Source organism: Cololabis saira, chromosome 13, assembly GCF_033807715.1.
Source record: "Cololabis saira isolate AMF1-May2022 chromosome 13, fColSai1.1, whole genome shotgun sequence".
NCBI classification, from domain to species: Eukaryota; Metazoa; Chordata; class Actinopteri; order Beloniformes; family Belonidae; genus Cololabis; species Cololabis saira.
Window position 1 is genome coordinate 12,040,031 of NC_084599.1, and position 22,918 is coordinate 12,062,948.

Sequence of the window (22,918 nt, forward strand, 5' to 3'; positions counted from 1 at the left end):
CTCCTCCACCTGAGGCAGGACTTCTCCACCCACCCGGAGAAGACACACCAACCTTTCTCGGTTTTGGAGGTGCTGATTCTCATCCCTGCCGCGTCGCACTAGGCTTCAAACCGCCTCAGCACATGCTGAAGGTCCTGGTCCGATGAGCCAACAGGACAACGTCATCCGCATAAGCTAAACCAACACAAGGGAGCGTCCAGCCACCCGTCAGAGGAAACTGTTCTCGGCAGCTTGTATCCGCAATCTTGTCCTTTCGGTCATTACCCACATTTCATGACCATAGGTGAGGGTAGGTGCGTAGATTGACCAGTAAATCAAGAGACCCAGAACATGACCCCCGAGCAATTATTACTTAAACAATGGGAGGTAAAAGACTCCCTGAGTGGGAAAAAACCTTAAGCCAAACAGTGGCAAGGAAAAACTGCCCTCTAGGAGGGAAGAAACCTTGAGCAGGACATGGCTCATAAAGGGGGACCCTCCTCGTGAAGCCAGTTTAGCAGAGCAGGAAAAGAGAGAACAGAAAAAGAGAATGAAGAACAGAGAAAGGAGAGACACAGACACAATGGTTAACTGGTGTACTACAGGGATGACTATACAAGCAGATGTAGACAGCAGACACTGAGGTGGTGGGGGACGCTGGCCCGGATGTCAGCAAGGATCTACCAGACATGGTAAAATACACTGTGCATTCAAGTTTGTAAATAAGTGTATTAATGCTTAGACAAAGCATCATTTACATGCTTACATTCAATTTAATTTACTGTAAACGCCTTATGGAAGCAATCAGAGAAAATCTGAAATCATTCAACAATAGCAACTCTTTGCACCAAAATGTCTCTACTTAATAAAATATATTTACATTATTTGTGTCCCGTCTTTCATAATGTTTCATTTTGAGAGAATATTATGCAATTTAATATTTGTGTTCATGTATTTAATTTAAATTTAAATTATGATCTACTTAACTTTTCTAAATAAATTCAATAACTACTATAATTAATTGTGATTTATATATTGAATTCTTCAGAAATCTTACTTTTTTCAGAAAAATCTATGCAGTATGGCATACTGCAGGAAAATGCTGTAAGGTAAGGCAAGTTTATTTGTGTAGCACATTTCAGAAACAAGACAATACAAGGTGCTTTAGATAATAAAAATATGAAGAGTGAGGAGGAGAAAAAAAGTTACAGTAAATTAAACCAGACAATTGACTACTCAAATTAACATTGTTAAAAGTTAAATTCAAAATAGTTCAGAATAGCATTTAGTTTAACTGCTGTTTATCACACGTCTAATCCATTCCATATAGGATGAAACGCGCATGTAAACATCAGGGGTTCTGGGGTTTCCACACCGCCGTCCAGAAAAGGAGACGACGCCTGCTGCAGCTCCATCACACACCAATGGACCACCTGAATCTCCCTTCAAGAGAAAATGCATGACGCCTAAAGGTTAGATGACTTTGTTTAACATACAAACATTGGGACTTCTGTTTACACTCTTGTCTTGCAATTTCTCACCGAGCAGAAACCCTGTAACCTCTTGGCCCCGACACCACAGACCATCGACCTGGATATGGTGGCGCTTCCCCATCTTCTCCGACACATCCTTTGTGTCAGAATGGTGACATTGACTTCCTGAAGCCTGTTTGCCAAAGTCCTGTTATCTCCTATATCCCCCCAGCCGGCTGTGATGCACTGACTTCCACTTTTCGTTCTATTAGACTTCAGAGGGATCACCTGCACGGCTTTAGTCAGCTGAGCCTCGCCGCTTAGCTGAGGAGTTGATCATAGAAAACTTTTCAATCAAAAAAGTGCATACTAAAATTGTTAATTACATGCAAAATTATTTTTTTTAAATTGCATGCAGAGTCAGAGACTTGCTTCCTCACCTTCAAGAGCATGACATCATTTTCAAGGTCGTTGTACTCTGGATGTGGAATGGATCTGAGAACACGGAACTGCTGCTTTGTTTCCGCATTACCTCTCAGGGTATCAATGCCGAGCACAACCCTGAATGGTCTACAAATCACAACAATAGAGTTTATTGATTGATTGATTGATTGATTGATTGATTGATTGATTGATTGATTGATTGATTGATTGATTGATTGATTGATTGATTGATTAGACAATCTTTAAAAAAAACATACACGAATAACTGCATTGCAGTCTAACATACATTAATGATAAAAATTGTCGAGGATTAAAACACAATAAAGCCAACAGGCTTATTTCCATTGCGGTCACCGAGGTTTATAAAAGCTGACAAAAAATGCAGGTGTCGACAAGTATGATGTTTTACTATTGCCTCCTCATAAGAAAACAAAACAAGACAAAACACAACTAAAAACACAGAAACATTCAACACAGAGCAAAGCACAGAAAGATAAAACACAAATGTCAAGTGGACAGGTGTAATTTCAGGTGAAATTTAAAGCTACTCTCATTTGAGATCCGTTTGAGGGAGATGGCCAGCTCATTCCAGAGACATGTTGCCGTATATGAAGAAGTGTTTTTACCGAAATTATTTTTAAAGCTCAAAGGAATGAAATTGAACAGGCTGCCTCTAGTGTTGTGTGTGTGCACGGCTCTCCAGGGCTTAAAAAGGTCAGCAAGATAGGGAGGCGCAGTTCTGTTTACCATTTTATGTTCAATGACCATTTTGGTCTGCACCACCCTCTGTTTAACATTTAAGCAATTTACTAATTTAAAATGAGCGTTTTCCAAATGAGTACGAGGATGTAGTTTTAAAATGACTCTGACTAACTTATTTTGAGCGGTCTGCAACTTGTTTTTAAGACTCTGCGCCGAACTACTGTACCAGAAGGTGGCAGCATAGTCAAAGTGACATAAAACCAATGCTCCAGCCAGTGTTTTTAAAGTAAAGGTGTCTAATAAATCGGTTTTCCTGGACAGGAACTTTACTCTGTTATTAATCTTGGTGAGTGCTTTGCTGGCCATGCCATCACCTGACAGACTATTATCTAATACACATCCAATGTAATTAACTGTTTTGGCTGACATTAATTGCTGTCCTACCTTTACAACAAAATTGGAAGCACTTCTTAATTTGGGTTTAGTCCCAAAGAGGATGGACTCAGTCTTTCCCAAATGAAGGGAAAGCCTATTATCAGAGAGCCACCTCGCTAGTTTTTCAATTTCTACACTTAGAAAACTCTTCCACACGTATTTGATCGTTGTGGGACACCAGTAATGCAGCATCGTCCGCAAATAAAAAATAAATTACATGAACATGCTGAAATTAAATCATTAATATATATTAAAAACAACTGTGGACCTAACACGCTCCCTTGTGGGACCCCACATGTTATGGGCTTTGGACTTGATAACGTCCCATTTATGTCTACCCTCTGTTGTCTGTCAGATAGGTAGGAAACTACCCACTTTGAGGCCATATCGCTAAAGCCAAGCGCTCTTAATTTATAAATTAAGATGCTATGGTCGACTGTGTCGAAAGCCTTCTGCAGGTCGAGCATAACCATTCCGGAGAGTTTACCTTGATCAATTTCTTTCCTTATTTTATCAGTCAGAAACAACATATTTGTGCCATACTGACTTTTCAGAAGACAACATCTTTACGTCAGTGTTCTACGCTCAGAGCATGAACTGTTTATTGTAGTACTTTCATTGTACCATGCAGTCTTTCTGCACCGTGAACATTTAATAACCCACTGTTTTGTGTGAGAGCATGTCTGCACCAACTGAACAGTAATGAATAATTAATTTTACAAATTGCATCACACATTTTCATGTACCTGATGACTTTTAGGTCTACTAGAATTTAATCTCCTACTGAATTATGATGAAACTGAACAACATTCTGGATAAAAGCAAACAGTAGAATTAGGATTACTGTATACCTTGAGGAAAAAACTTCCAATATTTGCTTCTTTTCTCCCAGAGTCTCTTCTAAAAGATACTTTCTTGTGATATGCAGAAAAATGCCGTCATGCAGTTTGTTTGACATCAGCCTTGAAATTATTTCTAAGGCCTAGATGTTAATACTTACTGAGAAACAGCACAATGTGCTGCTGTGAGCACAAAGTCCTCTTTCACCAGTACTCCTCCGCAGAAATGTCTACCTCCAATTTGCAGTGAGGCCATGTATGGGCGGGAGTGGGGGGCAGCATCCCTTCCTCCAACAATATGAGAACCATCAGTCCCTGAAACACAAAACACAAAACACAAACGCGTTTGCAAAGCATTGTAGTAAAATAATCCTTTTTTTTCTACTTAAAGCTGATTGTTTGTCTCTTTTCCATTCAAAATAAAGCTTACCAGTGATGGCAAAGAGCACCACAAGTAGGAAACTGAGTACCATGGTACCTTCGGGAAACTGTCGCCTTTTTCTCCAGGCTTTATAGTTTTTGAAGAAAAAAAAACATCTTCCTTATTTTTGCATCTGTATTGCTTCATACCATGTCCCAACATTTCACTGTTAAATTGTTAAGATTACAAAAGATTTGGGTCTTGATTTTCAAAACGGAGTTTCAATACTGATGCAAGAGGCTGATGGCTCCAACGACATTAGTGATATTCAGAAGCGTGCAGTGTTGGGGAGTAACTGAATACATCTACCGCCGTCACATATTTAGAATAAAAAGTAACGGTATTCCAGTACAATTACTGTTTTAAATTGGGGTACTTAAAATACAATTACTTTCGCAAAACCATTTGTATACTTTTTATATTTTCTACTTCCCCACCAAAGATAAATAAATATTTAGAGCAATCCTTTACGTGTTGCGTGCTTTGAATAATTCTCATAATTCCCGGTAAATAACCTGCCACCGGGCGCCTAGACACTCCGGGGTAATAGCTAGGATCGCGCATTAGACTGGATTCAGACCGTCGGTGCGTCCGAAATGCCATACTAAACAGTATATACTAAAAAGTATACTTAAAGGTATTGTGACATCATTTTTAACATGCTTTTAACACTATTAAAAGTCTTGACCAACATCCCTCAAATGTGTCTGTGGCAGGGTGCGTGCCACGGGGGCCCGACCGAAGGACGGAGAGACACAGTGTTGCGTGCAGAACCGTTTATTTACAAAAACACCCACAGTGCACACAGCCTGACAGCAGCTCCTCCGACCCCTCGCTGCTGTCCGGCTCCGCCTTATAAGGCAGGCAGGTGGAGAGAACCAGCCACTCAGGCGGATGGGACACAGGTGCGTGTCCCATCCACCTCTCCAACCTGCCACACACCCCCAACGCCAACCTCGAGCCGGGGTCCGTCCGGCCGAGCCTACTCCCCGCCCCGCCCCCTCGGAGCGGGAGAGGAACCCTCCGGCTTCCTGGTCGGGTGGTCGCCCCCGGCGTCGGCCCGCCCGCCGTGGAAGACGCTCTCGGGGCCGGGCCCATGGTGGCCTCGGGCCACCCGGTGCGTCCAGGACCGCGTCCCTCGCGGCGCAGCCCCGTCCTGGAGCTGGTGCGTCCCGGACCACGCCCTCCTTCGTGAGGCGGCCCCGCGCCAGCTGCCGGTCCGCCTCCGGGACGCCTCCTCCTCCTCCGCGACGCAGCCCTGCGCGGGCTGCTGGTCCGCCCCCGTCTCCGCGGGACCCGTCGTCGCTGGCGGCTGCGCCTCCGCAGCCGCCTCCCCAGCCAACTCCGCCTCCGTCTCCGCCGCTGACTCCATCCCAGGAGCCGTCGCCTGGCGGCCCGCAGCTTTTGCCTGGCGGCCCCAAAGCTGCGGCGCTACCAGCGCTGCCGCGGCGAACCTCAGGCGGGGTGCAGGGATGGGTCGCTCCGTCGGTCCCGCCGTCTCGGGAGCCTTCGCCGCCAGCTCCTCCCGCGCTGCTGGCGCAAGGGTGGGTCTCCCCGCTGCCACGAGCGCCTCCATCGCAGCCAGCTGCCGCTCGCCCTGGTCCCGGAACATGGCCGTCATGCCCGCCATGGCCTGGGCGAGCGCGTCCAGGGCCCGCTCCATGCGTCCCCTCCTCCGCCCTTCGAAGCCCCACGTTGGGCGCCAGATGTGGCAGGGTGCGTGCCACGGGGGCCCGACCGAAGGACGGAGAGACACAGTGTTGCGTGCAGAACCGTTTATTTACAAAAACACCCACAGTGCACAAGCATCACAGCCTGACAGCAGCTCCTCCGACCCCTCGCTGCTGTCCGGCTCCGCCTTATAAGGCAGGCAGGTGGAGAGAACCAGCCACTCAGGCGGATGGGACACAGGTGCGTGTCCCATCCACCTCTCCAACCTGCCACACACCCCCAACGCCAACCTCGAGCCGGGGTCCGTCCGGCCGAGCCTACTCCCCGCCCCGCCCCCTCGGAGCGGGAGAGGAACCCTCCGGCTTCCTGGTCGGGTGGTCGCCCCCGGCGTCGGCCCGCCCGCCGTGGAAGACGCTCTCGGGGCCGGGCCCATGGTGGCCTCGGGCCACCCGGTGCGTCCAGGACCGCGTCCCTCGCGGCGCAGCCCCGTCCTGGAGCTGGTGCGTCCCGGACCACGCCCTCCTTCGTGAGGCGGCCCCGCGCCAGCTGCCGGTCCGCCTCCGGGACCGCCTCCTCCTCCTCCGCGACGCAGCCCTGCGCGGGCTGCTGGTCCGCCCCCGTCTCCGCGGGACCCGTCGTCGCTGGCGGCTGCGCCTCCGCAGCCGCCTCCCCAGCCAACTCCGCCTCCGTCTCCGCCGCTGACTCCATCCCAGGAGCCGTCGCCTGGCGGCCCGCAGCTTTTGCCTCGCGGCCCCAAAGCTGCGGCGCTACCAGCGCTGCCGCGGCGAACCTCAGGCGGGGTGCAGGGATGGGTCGCTCCGTCGGTCCCGCCGTCTCGGGAGCCTTCGCCGCCAGCTCCTCCCGCGCTGCTGGCGCAAGGGTGGGTCTCCCCGCTGCCACGAGCGCCTCCATCGCGGCCAGCTGCCGCTCGCCCTGGTCCCGGAACATGGCCGTCATGCCCGCCATGGCCTGGGCGAGCGCGTCCAGGGCCCGCTCCATGCGTCCCCTCCTCCGCCCTTCGAAGCCCCACGTTGGGCGCCAGATGTGGCAGGGTGCGTGCCACGGGGGCCCGACCGAAGGACGGAGAGACACAGTGTTGCGTGCAGAACCGTTTATTTACAAAAACACCCACAGTGCACAAGCATCACAGCCTGACAGCAACTCCTCCGACCCCTCGCTGCTGTCCGGCTCCGCCTTATAAGGCAGGCAGGTGGAGAGAACCAGCCACTCAGGCGGATGGGACACAGGTGCGTGTCCCATCCACCTCTCCAACCTGCCACAGTGTCTAAAAGAGTGTAACAAGAAAAACTTCACTCTAGTACTCCATTCCTGGCTTTTTATGACAGTGTTTTTTTGCGCCGTGAAAAACGCTTCCTTTTCCCCCTTTCCTGTCAATCATTGCGCCGCTCCTCCTCCAAACCTCCTCCTCCTCCAGCCATACGCTCACAGCGGCGTCGGAGAGTTAAGCCGGGAGCGAAAGGCGAAGCAGGCACGGAAAAGCAGCACGGCGAACCACAGCAAACAATCATAAAAATAAAGGCATGCAAGCAGCACTGTCCCCTCATCCTAAGTCCAGTCAGTGGCCGCGGGTCTTCTTAGCAGTTTTCCTCCGGTGATTAGAACAAAAGAGGCTATAAACAGCTCCGTGTTAAGCCTGATTTATGGTTCCGCGTTAAATCGACGCAGAGCCTACGCCGTAGGGTTCAGCGTACGGTGCGCGTCGCCGCGTAACCCTACGCCGTAGGCTCTGCGTCGGTGTAACGTGGAACCATAAATCAGCCTTTATGGTGTGCTGGAGAGGAGAGGAAGCAGGGAGCTGGGTGGAGGGGGCAGTGATTTAGCGGGCCGTTACGTAACGGCCCGCCACCAAACCACATGCGCCGTTTTTGCATAGTTATGCGGAAAATCCCAGAAAGCACACAATACACTGAATGTTAAAAGTTTGTTGTTTTTTGGGTGTAATTGATGTCAAGACACCCAACAAAACACAAAAAATCAAGAAAAATTTGTTTTTCATGTCACAATACCTTTAAGTTCAGCACACTTTTGAGTAAATATCAGTAGTATGCATTAATTCGGACGTACTATTAAGAGCGCACACGTCACTTCCTGCCGTTGGAAGGAAGTGACATGTCACAGCAGCAGTAGCAGCTGTTACCATGGTAACAGCAGCAGTAGCAGCACCGCTCCGCTATTTCCCATTTATCCTGGCCCAAACAAGATGACATTATATAATATTATTATATACGAATATTATAATATTAATATTATATAATAATATTATTATACTTAATTTTATACTTTTGACATATACGTATCACTTAGCAACCAAACACCGCTGCATTGCATTGTGGGAAGTTTCTGCTTAGCTAGTGTCCATCTATCCACACTAATACATTTCTCCAGAATGAGTATGGATAGTGCATACTATTGAGTACGTACTAATGTTTCGGACGCACTAAAAAATCTCACATAGGCTACTGTTTTTGCATACTTAGGGTGGAAGTATGGGATTTCGGACGCAGCCCAAGAGTCGGTGGAGCCACCAGAGCAGAGTCAATCTAACTCAAGAGATGGAAAAAATGCCTTTAACAGCCAAAAGTAAGTTTTTCCCCCCCGGTGTCTGTTGTCAGTAGTTTTACTGACAAAAAGTGCACATTTACCGTACCGTTACCATATTATATTGATTCGCGGTTTTCAATTTGAAGTTAAATCAATGTCAATTCACAACAGCCTACTTAGTATGTTTTTCAAATATAAAGAAAAAATCTTACACTTGGCTGTGGGCTTTAAAAGGAGTATAAACGTTGTTTTTTTTATCAGTGGGAATGATCACTTCTATGCAAATTATTCAGTAAGAATCTTTTAGAAATACCATTTAAGGTTACTATATAAAAATTAAAGCTGCAAGCAGCGATGAACAGGCCCTCGCGCGTGCAATTTGCACCAATTATGGTGAAGGACTCCAAACCGAGTCCGATGACACCACCCACGACTCTCTATGTCAAACCATTCAAAAGTTATAGCAGAAAATAGCGACTATCAAATATGGACCAATCAGATGAAGGGGGGGGCGTGCTTTTTGGCGTCTATCGTCGCCATGGTAACGCTTTTGACTGAGAAAAGTAATGCGCATCGTCGCAGGATCGAGACGCACATTTTGATGTATAACACACCTGGGTGCACGTTGCGCTTCGGGTGAAGAAGCGGCCGGAGAAATGGCTGAAGAAATGGCATAAATTGCGCCAAAATTACATGATTAATTCAAAATGGCTGACTTCCTGTTCGGTTTCGGCCATGGCGCCAAGAGACTTTTCTTTAAGTTGCGACATGATACAGGTGTGTACCGATTTTCTTGCATATATGTCAAACCGTATTGTGGGGCTTGAGGCACAAAGTTTTCTAGGGGGCGCTGTTGAGCCATTAGGCCACGCCCATTAATGCAAACCATGAAATATCAAATTTTTCGCCAGGCCTGGCTTGCGTGCAAAATTTGGTGACGTTTGGGGCACGTTTATGGTGGCAAAAAGGCCCTAATTTTGTCGGGGAAAAAAAAAAAACGAGAAAAAAAATTCCTACAGATACAATAGGGCCTTCGCACTGTCAGTGCTCGGGCCCTAAATACACAGAAAGCATAACGTAAATATGGGAAAGCAAAGATGCATTACGTAAATGTAATCAATTGGTTATATGTTTTTGTTTTGTTTTTATATACACATTTTTTTTAATGACAGACTACAATAGTAAAATGTACTGTTCATATTATTGATATTTTGGGTGCGCCTGCATACATTCTTAATTTTGTTTTTCTTATAGACAACAATTAGCCGGTAACATCACTAATAGCTACTGGATATTTACTTGCACTATTCTGAAGAGTTTTGTTTTATCTTACATTTTATGGAAGAGCTTTGATTTGTTTTACCTTGTTAAATAAATGTAAAAATATTTAAGTGTTAAAGTTGGTGCTATGTTCAAACATGTTGTCACTATTACAAAAACAGAAAAATGTTTAAATAAAGAAACAAAAATAATTCTGAATATATTGGTTACTTGCTTTTATTCTTGTCTAGTAAATATATAAACTTTGGCATTAATATGCCCTCTGTTTCTGCTTCTGTGCATTAGCCAGGAGATTTTTAGTTCCTAATTAATGGTAAGTGAGTTTGTAAGAGGTGCTCCAACAATTGTAGTCTTCATTTTTGTAATTATAATCCATATTTAATATTTAATATAATGACAATTAATGTGAAGTATTCTAAAAGTATTCAAAGTATTCAGAATTAGACTTGTAGTCAAGACCCCCTAAATCGAGACCAAGACACTACCAAGACCAGAGAGTATCAAGACTAAGTCAAGACCAAGACTAGTTCAGCTCAAGACCGAGACCGAAAAAAAAACTTTGTTATTTTGTCATCTTGCATGAGTTGTAGAATTTAAGTGCCATCCTGAGTTCAGCTGCTCAGTTTACATATGAGGTTGTATTCAACTGCAGGCACAATAAAACAGGGACAGTGGATGTCTTTTGTGTGAAGCTCACTATAAATATTTTCATCAATTAGCTGAGATCAAATATGTGTGGCAATTGCACTACCGCTATTTCTAAAGTATTTGAGGATTGACTCAAGTGCTTTTAAGGATTGATATGACTATTAACTTGTCCCAAAGTCATCTAATAAAATAACAAGCCTCCAACACCCCCCTCCACCTCTGGAAAGTCTAATGAATAGTAAATGTTACTGATTTAAATTGTACTTAATTTGTAGATGAAACGTGAGTTTTAAATATTAAAGATACACACAATAATCGACTTGAAATTGCATTATTTACCATTATAGTAGCCAAATTACACTGTATATCAGCATCACTGAATTGCATAGACCTAATGCTTAATCAATCACAACGATATGCAAATATTATTCAAAAACCAATGATGCCATAATTTATTCAAATAAGGCCATTATAAATACTATAATGTGATTAAATAAAGACACACATGCAGGTACACCAATACATGCATTATATCAAATGCAAAATACAAATAGTTTACAAAACTGTAGATTAACAAGACGAAGAACTGTTGATCACAAGATTCTGTCACCTTGCTGTGTGCAATGGCATCTCAATTATCCAAGACATGGCGAGACTTAGCAAGACCATGAGACCCGAGACTGAGACAAGACCTGCAGTCCCCCCCTCTGATCATCCCACTGCTTGCTTCCACCTGTCTGTATGGATGTCTGGAAGATGCCTGCTGACATCCTGGCCTGTGCCCCCAACAACCCCCCAACAACCCCCCGACCACCTCAGTGTCGGCTGTCCACATCTGCTTGTATAGTTATCTCTGCAGTGCACTAGCTAGCCATTGTGTCTGCGTCTCTCCTTTCTCTGTTCTTTATTATCTCTGTCTGTTCTCTCTTTTCCTGCTCTGCCCAGTCTGGCCTCCGGCAGGAGGGTCCCCCCTTATGATCCAGGTCCTGCTCAAAGTTTCTTCCCTCCTAATAAATAATAATATATATATATAAAGTGAGTTTTCCTTGCCACTGTTTGGCTTAAGGTTTTTCTCTCCCTGGGGGAGTTTTTTACCTGCCATTGTTTGTGTTATGTTTATGCAATAATTGCTTGGGGGCCATGTTCATGTCATGTTCTGGGTCTCTGGAAAAGGCCTAGAGACAACATCTGTTGTAATAGACGCTATATAAATAAAATTGAATTGAATTGAATTGAATTCAATACTCGGATGAGGCAAAGTAACATTAAAAAAAATACATTTTAAGGCAGTATTCAGTATGTTATGTCTCGGCCAGCTGGGGTTTCCCCTTGGCCCGATCGCACTGCAGAAGCAGAGTCTGCGCAGCGCAGAGCCAGAGATCTGCGCGCCCGGCGACGAGCCCGGTGGCGCAGCTGAGCCACGGGAGCGCAGCTGTAGTGCATCAGGTCATTACTGGAAGCTCATATAAAGATCAGAACTGCTGGCAAACCCTCGTCTTGTCACTCCTGTATGTGATCAGGGTTTTCTGGATTCTTTGTGGATTGTGCTGAGGACCTTTCTCTTGGATTACTTTGTGGATTTTTGTTGAGGACTTTTTTCCTGTATTCGTACAGCGAGTTTTCTTTCCCCTGCCATTTAAGGAGGCAGTGTTTTTTGTTTGTGAGAATAAACTACGCCTTTTTGGCTAACTTTGAACCTGTCTGGTGTCGTGCGCTTGGGTCCAGGACAGAATCCTTAACAGTACGAACTCACCAGGATGGACCCAGCCGACCCAGAGAGTGGTTCATTGCAGGCTGCTTTAGATAAGCAGCTCCGGTTAACGAATAGCCACACTCACCAGCTGGAGGCGGCCGCTGTGGCCGTGCAGAACCTCCACGCCCAGGTCCAGCCTTTGCAGGCTTCGGTGGATAGCCTGACCCAGCAGCAGACGGCGATATTACAACAGCTGCAGGTGTTAACGGCGAGCCTCACCACCCGGCCGCCGAACCAACCTGCACCTGCTGGGGCCGTCAACCCACCTCTCGAGGTTCCGCGCCCTGCTATGCCCGATCCGCTACCCCAGGAACCCTGCCTTGCCAGCCCACAACCATTTGGGGGTGATTTCGAGACCTGTTCCAGGTTCATCATGCAGTGTGAGTTAGTGTTCACTCACCAACCTAGCCGATTCACCTCGGACGCTGCTCGAGTGGCCTACGTCACTAACCTGCTCACCGGGCGGGCAGCCCAGTGGGCCGCCGCTTCCTGGGCCATGGGGGCCAGTTTCCGTCACTCGTACCGCGAGTTCGTGGCTGAGCTCCGGAAAGTCTTCCACCACCCGTCCAGGGGTCAGGACCCCGGCGACCGGCTGGTTCGTGTTCGACAGGGTACTGGCACAGTGGCGGACTATTCGGTGGAGTTCCGGTTGGCCGCTGCAGAAAGCGGGTGGAACGATCCATCACTTCGGGCAACCTTCCGTAGGGGACTGAACGACGCAGTGAGAGAGCAGCTGGCTACACGGGAGGAGCCCAGCTGCGTCGACGACCTCATCAGCTTGGCCATCCGTGTTGACGGAGGTCTCAGGGAGCGAAGGCGGGAGCGAGTTCGGGGGTTCCTTCGTGAGACCCAGGCCCCTAGCACACGGGAGAGGGATTCTGTTGTCCCGTATAACGCGCCATCGGGTCCCTTCCGGTCCTCCACGCCGCAGATTGCGAATGAAGAGGAACCCATGCAGCTAGGGCGCACGCGCGTTAGTCCGGCCGAACGGGAGGCCCGATTTAGGGCAGGGCTCTGCCTCTATTGCGGCCAGAGGGGACATCGTATTAGTAACTGCCCCGTGCGGCCAAAAGATTAGGCTCACCAGGACCCCGGGAGATCCTAGTGAGTCACCTTTTGTGTTCCCGCAGTCCGTTACCACCCAACCGACGGGTTAGCGTCACCCTGGCCTGGGGGGGTCAGAGGATTACGGTGGGGGCTCTCCTCGATTCAGGGGCGGATGACTGTTTTTTAGATGAGGAGTTCGCCGCCCAGGCTAAGGTTCCACTGGAGGCTCTGGGGGAACCCGTGGAGGCCTTCGCTCTGGACGACCGTCGTCTGGCCCGTATCACCCAGTGCACCCGTCCCATCTCCCTCACGGTGGCGGGTAACCACGCCGAGACCCGTCAGTTTTTCCTTATTCCATCCCCGTCGGCTCCGGTGATTCTCGGGTACCCGTGGCTCATGCAACATGAACCGCATGTGGCATGGTCCTCGGGAACCATCCTGGAGTGGGGTGCTTCTTGCCACGCTCGTTGTCTCCAGGCGGCTGTTGGCTCGTTACCCCGGTCGATCCCCAGCGTCACCTCCCCGGATCTTGCCTCTGTCCCCCGAGAGTACTGGGATCTGGGGGAGGTATTTAGTAAGTCCCGAGCCCAGAGTCTTCCTCCGCATAGGCCTTACGATTGCGCGATCGACCTCCGTCCTGGGGCCCCCCTTCCCAGTGGGCCGGCTTTACAGTTTGTCCATTCCGGAGAAGGCCGCCATGGAGGAGTATATCTCAGTCACTGGCAGCTGGGCTTGTCCGGCCTTCGTCCTCCCCGGTGGCAGCGGGTTTCTTCTTCGTAAAGAAGAAGGATGGGGGCCTCCGTCCCTGCATCGACTACCGTCAACTCAATGACATCACAGTAAAGAATAAATACCCCCTTCCCCTCATGAGTTCCACCCTTGAGCCCCTGACCCAGGCTACCGTCTTTTCTAAGCTGGATCTACGGAGCGCCTACCACCTGGTGCGGATCAGGGAGGGGGACGAGTGGAAGACCGCGTTCAAGACACCGCGGGGTCACTACGAGTACCGAGTAATGCCATTCGGTCTTACCAATGCCCCGGGGGTGTTTCAGGCGCTTATCAACGACGTGCTCCGTGACATGCTGGATGAATTCGTGGTGGTGTACCTCGATGACATCTTGGTCTTCTCTAAGACCCTCGAAGAGCATGTCCAGCACGTCCGCCGGGTACTCAAGCGTCTCCTCTTGAACCGACTCTATGTTAAGGCGGAGAAGTGCCAGTTCCACTCTGCCTCTGTCAACTACCTGGGGTTGATAGTGGAGGGGGGTCAAACTCGAGCCGACCCCCGCAAGGTTCAGGCGTTGGTCGATTGGCCGGTTCCTGGGTCACGGAAGGGGTTGCAGAGTTTCCTCGGGTTTGCAAACTTTTACCGGAGGTTCATAAGGAACTATAGTGTCGTGGCGGAACCCCTCACCAGGTTGACTTCCCCCTCCCAACCTTTCGTCTGGTCTTCGGCTGCTGACGCCGCCTTCCAGTCCCTCAAGGAGAGGTTCACCAGCGCCCCTGTTCTGCTCCATCCAGACCCCGGGAGGCAGTTCATCGTGGAGGTGGACGCCTCGGACACCGGGCTGGGGGCGGTCCTCTCCCAACGATCGGAGAGGGATCAGAAAGTGCACCCCTGTGCGTTCTTCTCTCGGCGTTTTCTTCCCGCGGAGGAGAACTATGACATCGGGAATCGTGAGCTGCTGGCTGTGGTGGCTGCTCTGGAGGAGTGGCGCCATTGGCTTGAGGGGGCGGGGCAGCCGTTTATCGTTTGGACTGACCATAGGAACCTCACGTTCATTCGGGCAGCCAGGCGCCTTAATGGGCGACAGGCTCGTTGGGCCGGCTTCCTCAGTCGGTTCGACTTCACCCTCACCTATCGTCCCGGCTCCCGTAATTGCAAAGCGGATGCCCTGTCCCGGCTGCATCAAGGGGGGGGACCGTCCACCGAGGAGTCGGCACCTATCCTTCCCGGGGCCCGAGTGGTGGGCAGGGTGGCCTGGGGCATCGAGACGGTGGTCAGGAGGGCGCTGCACTCTAACCCGGCCCCTAGTGGTGTGCCGCCACGGAGGTTGTTCGTTCCGGAATCAGTTAGGTCCAGAGTACTGGATTGGGGTCACTCTAGTCAGTTTGCCTGTCACCCTGGGGTCCACCGCATGTTCACCTTTCTGGCTCGACGGTTCTGGTGGCCTGGGATGAGGAGGGAAGTGAGGGACTTTGTTTTGGCCTGTCCTGTTTGTGCCCGCAGCAAGGCTTCTCACCAGGCACCGGCCGGCCTACTACAGCCACTTCCTGTTCCGAGCCGTCCCTGGTCCCACATTGCCTTGGACTTCGTGTCTGGACTACCGGTCTCCCAGGGGATGACAGTGATCCTAACTGTTGTTGATCGTTTCAGTAAGGGGGTGCACCTCGTGGCCCTCCCCAAACTCCCCTCGGCGGCAGAGACGGCGGATCTCCTCACGAGCCAGGTGTTCCGGCTCCATGGTCTTCCCCAGGATGTGGTCTCGGACCGAGGACCCCAGTTCACGTCCCAGGTATGGCGGGCTTTCCTCAAGGGGTTGGGTGCCTCGATCAGTCTCTCTTCTGGCTATCACCCTCAGACTAACGGACAGACGGAGAGAATGAACCAGAGTGTGGAGACAGCACTCCGCTGTGTGGCTGCAAAGAACCCTGCTTCCTGGAGTCGATTTCTCCCGTGGGTCGAGTACTCCCTCAACTCCCTGGTCAGCTCAGCGACAGGTCTTTCCCCCTTCGAGGCATCGCTGGGGTACCAGCCGCCATTGTTTCCGGCGCAACAGACGGAGGTGGCAGTCCCGTCGGTGCAGGCGCATCTGGAGAGGTGTCGTCGTGTCTGGGGGTCCACCAGGACTGCCTTGCTTCAAACAGCGGAGAGCGGCAGGCGGGGGGCCAACCGTCGCCGGAACCCTGCACCGACGTACCGCCCGGGGCAGAAAGTGTGGCTTTCTGCCAAGGACCTTCCCCTACCGTCGGCTGGCAAGAAGCTGGGGCCGCGGTTCGTGGGACCCTACGAGGTCACGAAAGTGCTCAGTCCTGCAGCCGTGAGGCTGAGACTGCCGGCTTCCCTAAACATCCACCCTGTCTTTCATGTGTCAAAGGTCAAACCTGTCTCACGGAGTCCCCTGATGCCCCCTGCCCCGGATCCGCCTCCACCCACGATCGTGGATGGCCACCCGGAATGGAGGGTCCACCGTGTGATGGACGTTCGACGACGGGGGCGGGGGTACCAGTTTCTGGTGGACTGGGTGGGTTATGGTCCAGAGGAACGGTGCTGGGTGTCCCGCCATCTCATCAGGGACCCCGGTCTTCTGACCGACTTTTATCGGACCCATCCCGAGAAGCCTGGCAAGTCGCCAGGTGGCTCCCTTGGAGGGAGGGGTACTGTTATGTCTCGGCCAGCTGGGGTTTCCCCTTGGCCCGATCGCACTGCAGAAGCAGAGTCTGCGCAGCGCAGAGCCAGAGATCTGCGCGCCCGGCGACGAGCCCGGTGGCGCAGCTGAGCCACGGGAGCGCAGCTGTAGTGCATCAGGTCATTACTGGAAGCTCATATAAAGATCAGAACTGCTGGCAAACCCTTGTGAGTTCGTCTTGTCACTCCTGTATGTGATCAGGGTTTTCTGGATTCTTTGTGGATTGTGCTGATGACCTTTCTCTTGGATTACTTTGTGGATTTTTGTTGAGGACTTTTTTCCTGTATTCGTACAGCGAGTTTTCTTTCCCCTGCCATTTAAGGAGGCAGTGTTTTTTGTTTGTGAGAATAAACTACGCCTTTTTGGCTAACTTTGAACCTGTCTGGTGTCGTGCGCTTGGGTCCAGGACAGAATCCTTAACACAGTATTCAGTAACTAAATACAATTTCAAAGTATTCTACCCAACACTGGAAACGGCCACATAATCCCTAGACAATTTAAGTTGTAGTAAAGTTTATATTCCATGTGATGTAGGTTAAAAAAAAAAACAGGATAGTTTATTTTATTTTATTTTTTTTAATATCTTTTTATTTCACAATAATTTTCACAATTCACATTTTCACATTCATGACTTCTATTCTACCCACATTCCTACCCTCCCCATAATTACCCTAGGGGAAAAAAACAAAAAAAAACAAAAAAAACATACATTAAGGGAGAACAAAATTAAATAAATATTAAAAAAAATAAATGGTAAATAGTTTAATTTTAAAGTTAAAAGAAAAAAATATTAATAATTTCTCCTTTCCAAAATAATTGTTTATTTTCTTTTTCGCCCATTCTGCCGCATATTTGCAGGTGTCCTGAGGATCATTTTCTTTTTGAATGACCCAATTTTGGGTCTGACTTTTAGCTGTCAGACATATGGCCTCAAAAATGACTTTAGAGTGCTTTGATATACGTATGAATTCAATGTTGATTCAATGAGTGAACATAAAAGGTAAAACATGAACAAATCATCAGCTTCTACTACCGTTCTTGAAAGCTGTTTGTGCTGAACTGAATTTGGTTTCCAGATGTGGCTTTAGCCATTTGCTTTTCAAAGATAATTTCTGAAGTTTTTCTTCTTTGGTATTGTGTAAACACACATTATTAAACTACCAAATGATCTGAAAAACATTATTGAGGTGGTTTATGAAGGTTAAAAGATTATCTCCTTGAAATCTCAAAACAGTTTTCGTCTTTTTGTACCGTACATATTGTGAAGAAAGTATGTGGGTTTAGGTAATGCAACCCTGCTTTCACAAGTAACTTGGTTTCTCAGCGGTTATAAATGGACAGTTTTAGCATACCGGTAGTTTCATAAAGTTGTAATTAAACTAATGTTGCCACCTTGAAAGAAGACAAAATAAAGTAAAAGAAGAACACTAAGCATGAAAGGACAGTGTAACGAAGAGCTCCTTTGTTACCATAATGCAAGAGAGACTCTGTAAATGGGCAAGGGCAGCACTTTAGATATGTGGCACTGGAGAACAGACATAGAGTTGCACAGAAACATTTCTAAAGATTTTTATAAATTAATTTTTATTGAGTATTGTAATGATGGACAGCTTGGATGGAGACAGCTAGTTGGGTGAGCCAACAGCTTCCTGTAAGAAATAAATGATAGGGTTTTGATTTAGCTAGGAGTGTGATTACGTACCTGTCCTTGTCTTCTCCCGGGTGCGCAGGCAAAATGCATTCCCCAGGATCTGAATGTTGTTTAAGGTTCTGGGAAACACCAAGGGATAAGAAGCATGGGGGGAATTCGGTGTCTTTGGTATCAGGGTATTGTTAATTAATATTGTAAATATGGTTGGTCATTTTGGGTTTTATTATGGTTTGAGGAGTTTTATAAGTATGTGTATTTTAAAGGGATAATGGAAGTTGGACACCCCTCCCTTAAGCCGGGAATACACTGTGCGATTATCGGCTCGTTTTGAGACGATTTTCCAGTCGTGTGACTATTTTTTGGATCGGGCCGGATTTCAACCTAATCGTTGGTCGTGCCTCGTGCAGTGTACGTGGGGTAATGATGAGAGATTAACACCTCGCGACGAGCTCCCGATCAAAAATCGTGTGCTCGCAAGAAAATCAAACGTGTTTGAAATCTTGGTCGTTCTACGGCCTGATTTGTCTCATTCTTTCGCAGAGAGCATGCGCAATTTCTGATGTCACGTCAAACACTATTATTTGTAGTTTAAAGTGTTGCAAATTCACATTACAAATCATGTTTTAATAGCAGAAAGACATCATTTCCCACGTCTGCCCAGCCAATTCCTTGTCCAATCACGACGTTGTCTAATCTTTTTTCATTTATAGCCACACAGAATGGCACAAATTGCTAAAGGCTGATTTATGGTTCCGCGTTACACCAACGCAGCGTACGGTGCGTGTCGCCGCGTACCCTACGCCGTAGGCTCTGCGTTGGTGTAACACGGAACCATAAATCAGCCTTCAGTGTGTGTGCTGTTCTGAACACTTCTCTGTTGTGCTCATTTTGCTGGAACGCCGGGTTCCTCCGCTGAGACACAACTTTTGCGGTATGCGTTCATTGTTGTGTCTAAAAATGATGCGCAGTGCCCACCCAATCAGAAACGGTACAGATATTTTGTGATTTTTTTTATATATATAAAAAAATTTAAATTATAAAAAAATAAAGGATCCCCATAACCTTTGATCAGGTGGGCAGGACGCACGTTTGGGTGGACACAGCCCACCCCTGCCCCAGAACCGGCCTCGAGTTCCAGTACACAAATGTCCAACGTGAGGATTATGATCGTATAGTGTGAGCAGACGGGTCGCATCAGAACATCGGGACGTACAGTGTGAGACCATAAATGGTGGGCTTTGAACTTTTGAGCAGTGTGAGATGGGGCAGTCTCAAACGATTTAAAATATCACACAGTGTATGCCCAGCTTTAGGAAATGGTTCTGGCGGATCGTTAAGTGGCAGGTATAAAGCCACTTGTGATCTGAGTGTGGGAGAAATTCTGTTTTGGCATTAGTTGCTGTGAAGGCATGTGCAATAAAGATACAAATTGAGTTGATTCCTCCTCTGTCATTCTTTTCTGCACTCCAGTTGCTCAGAGGCCAGCTGGTGACAGACAGCCTGTGAAAGTTTGTGTTGAACTCAAATGAACACGGAATTCTCTTCTAATAATGTTAGCGTTGTGTTAGGTTGTCTTGTTCTTTCATGCAGCCCCAGATGTATTATACATTAACATTACATCATCAAATGTTGGCATGCTAAACTAGCATCCACGAAAAATCAGCATTTTAAAGTGGTTATAGTGAGCAAACTTAAAGGGGACCTATTATGGCATCTAATACCTATTTTAAACAGACCTCGAATGTCTTAAAAACAAACTTTTGATTGTTTTTGCTAAATAAATTAGAAATTCAGTCTCTAAGCCATGTCTTTATCTTCCCCGGGGGGGTCCAGCACCGCCAGAAGGCACCCCAGGCTGCGCGGCGAGCCGCGCCAGGCCCTGGCATCGCGACCCACCCGTCCCAGGCCGGCGAGGGAACGCGGGTGATGTGGGCCCCCCTCCCGCCCCTGGTGTTGAGTGCATGTAATTAATGCAATAAAAACAGGGTCAGGGTATAATGCTGACAATGATCCCCCCCTCCAGAACTAAGTATCCTTGTTAAATGTATTCATTAAATGTTGAATGTGGAGTATCTACAGTGTTATTAAAACCGTGAGGCGGGGAGTACCGGGCCACGTGGGACAATGTCCCCTACGGCCCGGACCCCCCGCCCCTTCGCCTATGTGCGTATGAATCGTGTAGGGGGGGCAAGAGGGGGAGCGGAGGCCGAAGCCAGGAGACAGGAGCAGAATCGGAACGGCTCGTAGAAGTCACATGACACTGGACGGCTCATCCGGGCGGTTGTACAGACACTGCAGAATTTGGTTGCTTTCCTCCTTCTCTGAGTTGGCAGGCTGAGGGGAGACCACTTTATATATGTTAAAGCAAGAAAAAACGTGTTTTTCATAATAGGTCCCCTTTAACATACTGATTTTAGAATGCAATTTAAATTGGTCTCACAGAGATGTCATTAAGACTTCACTAAATAATATTCAAGTCAAGCTTTTATATCTGTTTTTAACTTTTTTTTTTTTTTTACCACTAAAACGCAGTTAACGCAACTACAGCAAACAAGCTGACATATTCCCAGCAAGCAAGGCACCTAAGCATGAAATCTTTCAACACGGTTTCCATGAAAGTGTGATGAAAGATACAGTGGGGTAAAAAAGCATTTAGTCAGACACCAGTTGTGCAAGTTAACTTAAAAAGTTCACTTAAAGTTCACTTAAAAATATAAGAGAGGCCTATCATTTTCATCACAGGTATATCTCAACTATGAGAAACAAAATGAAAAGAAAATCCAGAAAATCACATTGTCTGATTTTTAAAGAATGTATTTGCAAATTATAGTGAAAAATAAGTATTTAGTCAATAACAAAAGTTAATCTCTATACTTTGTTATATACCCTTTGTTGGCAATGACAGAGGTCAAACGTTTTCTGTAAGTCTTCACAAGGTTTTCACACACTGTTACTGGTATTTTGGTCCATTCCTCCGTGCAGATCTCCTCTAGAGCAGTGATGTTTTGGGGCTGTCGCTGGGCAACACGGACTCACAACTCCCTCCAAAGACTTTCTATGGGGTTGAGATCTGGAGACTGGCTAGGCCACTCCAGGACCTTGAAATGTTTCTTACGAAGTCACTCCTTCGTTGCCCGGGCAATGTGTTTAGGATCATTGTCCTGCTGAAAGACCCAGCCACGTTTCATCTTCAATGCTCTTGCTGATGGAAGGAGGTTTTCACTCAAAATCTCACGATACATGGCCCCATTCATTCTTTCCCTACACGGATCAGTCGTCCTGGTCCCTTTGCAGAAAAACATCCCCAAACCATGATGTTTCCACCCCCATGCTTCACAGTAGGTTTGGTGTTATTTGGATGCAACTCAGCTTTCTTTCTCCTCCAAACACGAAAAGTTGTGTTTCAACCAAAAACTTCTATTTTGGTTTCATCTGACCATATAACATTCTCCCAATCCTCTTCTGCATCATCCAAATGCTCTCTAGCAAACTTCAGACGGGCCTGGACATGTACTGTCTTAAGCAGGGGGAACGTCTGGCACTGCAGGATCTGAGTCCCTGGTAGCGTAGTGTGTTACTGATGGTTCCTTTGTTACTTTGGTCCCAGCTCTCTGCAGGTCATTCACTAGGTCCCATGTTTCAACTTTTTTGGAATTGGCTTTGTAGGATTGGTTGTATTTCAAATTGCTTCAATGTTCAAACAAACAAATCAAATTACATTTGAAAGTAATCTTAAGAGAAAAAAGGAAGAAATCTATTATGAACTATACTGCTTCAAATAAACAAAATATAGGGACCAGTTAAAGCTACTTAAATTACATATTAGAAACTACTTAAATTACATATTAGAAACTAATTCATTGAAATTCTCTAATAATGTACATTTTGCTTAGTTGAAAACAAAATGCCAAACCAGCAGCCAGTGAAGAGCAAAGTAAACAGACTGAAATCACTGATGTTTTACTAGCTTGAAATTATATTATGAATATTAAAGAGACTTGAGAAATTGAACAAGAGGCTTCCTCAGATCCACTGCAACACAAACAGCTACAGGAGATCATGCATATGGCAATAACCCTCTACAATCAATCTCTAAAGACACTTATGTCATGGCTAGTCCAGCAATACATTTCCCTTCCCTTGTAATTAAGTATTTTTTTTAAATTGAACTGAATTAAGAGTTGCCTTAAGTTTTGAGTAGTATATTTGTATTGTTTCAAACTGTATTCCACTAAAGACTTTCTATTGTTGGGGGTGAGATTTGAAACACTGATCTCTGAGAAACAGAGAGTGCTACAAGACTCAGAGTGCAGAGTAATTCAGACCTCAGCCTCGTAAGTAACTGATAACATCAAAATAGACGTGTAAAAGCTGCAAGGAGCCCACAATTCTCTTCAAAACTAAAGTACGTGATATATACATGATTCAAAGGGACTCAAGTGATAAAATGGGGTCCTTGCAATTCTGAAAATAATCCGTCCATAAACGGGAAACGCAAATAGATATTAACTGCATTTATTCTTACATACTTGCACCTTTCATTATGTTAACTGATGTTATTTATGGTAATCTGGTTAAAGTCAAAGGATTACTGCACTGAACA

At 47.3% G+C, this 22,918-nt stretch overlaps 1 protein-coding gene across 1 annotated transcript; it reads right to left on the minus strand.

The window, feature by feature from the left end:
* Nucleotides 1-1,084: 1,084 nt before the first annotated feature.
* LOC133457718 (mast cell protease 3-like) lies at nucleotides 1,085-4,345 on the minus strand. The gene is made up of 5 exons (XM_061737030.1): nucleotides 4,302-4,345; nucleotides 4,033-4,186; nucleotides 1,892-2,021; nucleotides 1,521-1,775; nucleotides 1,085-1,422 (listed from the first exon to the last, which is right to left on the minus strand). Exons 1-5 carry the CDS (start codon nucleotides 4,342-4,344, stop codon nucleotides 1,270-1,272), a joined length of 735 nt encoding a protein of 244 aa, XP_061593014.1. The 5' UTR covers nucleotide 4,345; the 3' UTR covers nucleotides 1,085-1,269.
* Between the last annotated feature and the right edge of the window lie 18,573 nt (nucleotides 4,346-22,918).

Bases quoted from the DNA above. Each gene is read 5' to 3' on its own strand.
- LOC133457718 (XM_061737030.1), bottom strand. From the start codon at position 4,344: ATGGTACTCAGTTTCCTACTTGTGGTGCTCTTTGCCATCACTG. The intron at 4,187-4,301 runs GTAAGCTTTATT...TTTGTGTTTCAG, and splicing joins GGTGCTCTTTGCCATCACTG to GGACTGATGGTTCTCATATT. The intron at 2,022-4,032 runs GTAAGTATTAAC...TGTGATTTGTAG, and splicing joins GCACATTGTGCTGTTTCTCA to ACCATTCAGGGTTGTGCTCG.